Source organism: Polyergus mexicanus, unplaced genomic scaffold (genome assembly GCF_030449975.1).
Source record: "Polyergus mexicanus isolate NDT 795.1 unplaced genomic scaffold, iyPolMexi1.0 SCAF_27, whole genome shotgun sequence".
In the NCBI taxonomy this organism is placed as follows: domain Eukaryota; kingdom Metazoa; phylum Arthropoda; class Insecta; order Hymenoptera; family Formicidae; genus Polyergus; species Polyergus mexicanus.
The window spans coordinates 3813303-3817958 of NW_027223347.1; the positions used below are offsets into that span (position 1 = coordinate 3813303).

At 50.0% G+C, this 4656-nt stretch overlaps 2 protein-coding genes across 2 annotated transcripts; both read left to right on the plus strand.

Moving 5' to 3' along the window:
- Positions 1 to 216: 216 nt before the first annotated feature.
- Positions 217 to 1062, plus strand: LOC138943497 (uncharacterized). Its single transcript, XM_070314346.1, has one exon. It carries the CDS (start codon positions 217 to 219, stop codon positions 1060 to 1062), a length of 846 nt encoding a protein of 281 aa, XP_070170447.1.
- Positions 1063 to 1246: 184 nt separating this feature from the next.
- On the plus strand, positions 1247 to 2067 carry LOC138943498 (uncharacterized). The gene is made up of 3 exons (XM_070314347.1): positions 1247 to 1649; positions 1703 to 1842; positions 1939 to 2067. The coding sequence occupies exons 1-3, from the start codon at positions 1247 to 1249 to the stop codon at positions 2065 to 2067; spliced, it is 672 nt and encodes a 223-aa protein (XP_070170448.1).
- Positions 2068 to 4656: the final 2589 nt, after the last annotated feature.

The following is a 4656-nucleotide window of genomic DNA, read 5'->3' on the forward strand; positions in this document are numbered from 1 at the left end:
ACGTTTGTCAGCGACACAAGGCAAGGCAACCTCTTCGACCGCAGCCTCACAGACGTCGGAGCCAGCCTCACCAACTAAGAGCACTACATCAATGAATGACTCACGCACGCAGTCCTCTCTTAATCTCACTCGGTAATTCTCACTCGTCCGACAGTCTTATTCGCTACTTGTTGCGCTATCATCCTATCACCTTGCGGTTCACCTCCCTCGGTCAGGATGCTCATCGATCCCGGATCTGAACTCACCTTTGCTTCCGGGCAACTTATCAAAACCCTTCAGATACCTCGACGGCACGCCTCTGTCCCCATCAAAGGTATTAGAGGATCTCAGTCGGAGCGAACTCGGGGTGTCGTCCCTCTAACACTTCACTCAGTTTACTCTTTGCAATCCATCAAGGTTACAGCATACATCCTCAAGAATTTAACAACCTCACTCTCGTCTATAGCGACAACAGAACATAGTTGGCCTCACCTTCACGGGCTCCAGCTGGCGGATCCAGATTTCCTCACACTCGGAACCATAGATTTAATCCTCGGTGCCGACTCCTACGGGCTGTTTATCCAGCCCGACATCATTAAAAGATCGGAGGAGGAGCCCATCGCTCAACGCACTATTTTTGGATGGATTGTTCTCGGTCCGATCTCGGCACCATCGGCCTCAGCTCATAGTTCTCATCATGTCGCAATGGATCATGAGCTTCACGACCTTCTCACGAAATTTTGGATTCAAGAAGAGGTTCCCTCATTCTCCACAACTCAACTCAACCTTGACGAAGAGAAGTGTGAAACTCATTTCAAGGACACTCATTCTCTGGATAGTGCGGGGCGTTATGTCGTACGGCTCCCCCTCAAGTTACCATACAGACAAGCCAACTGGGGGAGTCGCGAGCAACTGCTCAACGTTGCCTGCAACGCATACTACGGCGCCTTTCAATCCGACCTATCAGAATCTGTACTCATTATTCATTCGGGAATACGAAGAGCTTCAGCACATAGTCAGGGTTCCCTCGTCCACTCCAGAACCATTACCGGTGTTCCATCTTCCTCACCATGGAGTCCTTAAGGATGATAGTATCACCACAAAATTAAGAGTGGTATTCAACGGGTCCAGCCTCACCAGTACGGGATTTTCTCTCAACGACATTCTGCACACGGGCGCAAACCTCCAACCAGACATCTCAGATATCTTACTCTGGGTGCGACGACACCGGTACATTTTTATCATTTTTATCACGGATATCACCAAGATGTTTCGTCAAATTCAGGTTCATCCAAACGATTGGGATCTTCAACGGATTCTCTGGGTCGACGATCAGCTCAACATCATTCCGTATCAACTCACGACGGTCACGTATGGCATCCGATCAGCTCCCTTCTTAGCTGTTCGCGTCCTCCTTCAACTTGTCGAAGACGAAGGTAGAAACTACTCCCTGGCGGTCCCCCCTCTTCTCAAGGGCAGGTATGTGGACGACATCTGTGGTAGCGCTGACACTCTTCCGGAGCTGACCTCTATCGCTCACCAACTGCTAAACCTCTGTAAGGCGGGCGGCTTTCCTCTGGCGAAGTGGCAGAGTAATCATCCGAAGCTATTCCAGGCTCTCCCTATGGACGGCGCCGCAGTAGAGCCTCACTCGTTTGATAACACTCAGGGTAAGATTTTGGGACTCACATGGCAGCCTCACTCAGATCAGTTCGTCTTCCAGAGCAAGGCCTCCAACCGGCCCGTCATCACCAAACGGATTATACTATCAGAAGTAGTACGCAACTGTTTGATCCCTTGGGATTTTTATCTCCGGTAATCATCAGGGCGAAGACGCTGCTCCAGGAATTGTGGCTGGAAAAGGTCGGCTGGGATGACTGTCTCTCGCCGTAACTTCGAGATCAGTGCCCGCACTTCCGTTCAGAGCTGTCTGACCTGACTTCCATCACGATTCCTCAGTGGATGTCTCTCACGCCGTCAGCCACGGTCGAGCTTCATGGATTCTCGGATGTTTCGCAACTTGCCATGACGGCTGCAGTTTACATCAAGGTCACCCCTCATACGACAGAGCCGACGTATCACAGCTAGATTCGGCGGCGACTCTTGAGGAGCGGCCCGGGCTTCTTCTCACCTCCTCAACAGTAAGGCAACACCACCTCTGGGAGCTCCTCTAACTCATCACTCTCACGGCTCCTTTGGATTACGGCTCACCGTCAACGGTGTTGCGCGATCCTCAAAGGTATACACAGTCCTCTCTGGCCACACCTCTCACACCTGCAGATCTGGAAATTTCACGACTATATTGGATTCGGTCAGTTCAATCGGCGTACTTCTCATCGGAACTGACAACCATTTCAAGCGGAGCACACTTGTCAAGGTCTCATCCTCTCGCCAAGTTTACGGCCTTCATCGATCATTCGGGCATCCTCAGAATCGGAGGCCGGCTCTGGCACTTTTAATTGGACCCGGAATGCAAGCACCCAGCCATCTTGCCACAGGATTCATATCTGTTCCGAGTCATTATATCGGGCGCTCATCTAAGGACTCTTTACGGCGGAACTCAGGTAACCTTGACATATCTTCGCCAGGCTTACTGGATCGTTGGTGGCCGAGCTCCAGTAAGACCTCACATTCTCCGCTGCGTTCGGTGTGCTCGACAACGTGGCGTAAAGGCACAGCAACTCATGGGTCAACTGCCATCATTTCGCATTACGCCATCTCGTCCCTTCCTCAACACAAGGGTTGATTACGCCGGCCCCCTCACTCTCAAAAGTTGGTGAGGACGAGGGGCTAAGTGTCACAAGGGCTGGTTAGCTATCTTTGTTTGCTTCTCAACTTCGGCGGTTCATCTGGAGGCAGTGACGGACTACTCAACAGAAGGATTCATCGCAGCGTATCGGCGGTTGACGGGACGGCGAGGTATCTGCCAAACTCTGTTTAGCGACTGTGGAACCAATTTTCTGGGGGCAGATACATCTCTTAAGCGGCTATTCAACGCGGGATCAAAGGAATTCGCGGAACACACTTAGCTACTGACCCATGACGGCACCATTCTGGTCTTCAATCCTCCAGCAGCCCCTCACTTCGGCGGTAAATGGGAGGCCGCTGTCAAATCGGTCAAGCATCATCTACGAAGGACAATAGGCGAGACTGCCCTAACCTATGAAGAACTTACAACTCTTCTAGTCCAAATCGAGGCAGTGCTCAACTCCAGACCATTATGTCCACTTTCAGACGACCCGGAAGACCTGGCAGCCCTCATTCCTGGGCATTTCATCCTCGGAGCAGCGCCAACTACAATTCCTGAGCCATCTCTCTCCGCAGTGCCCCTCACAAGGTTATCTCGATGGCAGCTCATTCAGCAGCAATTCCAACATTTCTGGTCGCGTTGGTCAGCTGAATGTTTTCAACGTCAGCTTGCGATATCGAAATAGCATCATCCTTCCACGCAAATCAAGGGCGGCTCTCTTGTACTTCTCACGGATGAAGGATTCCCACCATCAAAATGGCCTCTTGCTCGGGTCACACGGCTTCATCTTGCCTCGGACGGTCTCTGCAGAGTGGTCACTCTTAAGACGGTCACAACAAAATTCAAGCGGCCTATCACCAAGTTAGCAGTGCTTCCGACAACACGAGATCAACCCTCACCGACGGAGCAATCAGCAACGAATCCGGCCTCACCATCACCAATAGCATAATTCTTCAACGCTGTTGTAGAAGGCGAGCGGAATGTTCAGAAAATCTCGCGACTTTTGCGCAATCTCCTCAACATCATCTCACTCACCCTGATCCTTTTCTTTAGTGTTCTCTCTCTCTCTTCCTTTTTTCTCTTGTACGCGACCTTAACCCAATCCCGAAGACTGTTCTGTCAATCTAATCGGCATCGCGCCTTGCTATCACCCAATTACAAGCACGCTTTCAGGAAAGGTCCTGGATAAGGATCCGCGCTCCTGCGTCGATATCGATCCTTCCGGAGATTCTCGATCATTGTGTGAGTACCGGTCTTTCGTAACGCACGTCGCCTTTAGAAAAGTGAACAAAAGCTCTCAGAATTCGGTTTTGCGATTCGGATCGGATCTAGTGATTAATCTCCCGGTTTTCTCAAGGTTCTCGATAACGACAAGGACTTTATCAATCGGAAATCAAACATGGAAAATACGTTTGAACGAGAAGATTTGTGAAGTGCGGCTTGGACCAGAGTGTGTGCGCGTGGATTCTAACTGTTCTTCCCGACACCCCCCGAAACCAGAAACTCCTCGGGTACTTTATCAAACAGCTTGTATATGCGTAATACTAAACCGCGCATACAACCTGGCCTACGATAGGTTAGATTTCTAGGCTAGATTTTAGATCATGTTTACTAAGAGTGATCCGAAGTACAGGAGAAGCCTTGTGGCTCGTGGCTAGTAGTAGCCATTGTTCATCGAGACGAGTACGAATATGAACGAGTAACAAAAACGAGAAATCGAGATCACTTGTGTCTTAGTGCGGCTTTAGTAGTCGCTAGTGCAATTGCAATCTGATAACTGATTACTAAGAGTTCTTTTGCGGTAAAGGCAATGTTATCAGATCTGTTATATATCTGTGACGGCGTGAAGGTGATTAATAATTGCATCATCCACGTGGTACGTGGTCTCTTTGTTCGAATTTCGAAGTTCGATTACATCAGCCATTAAC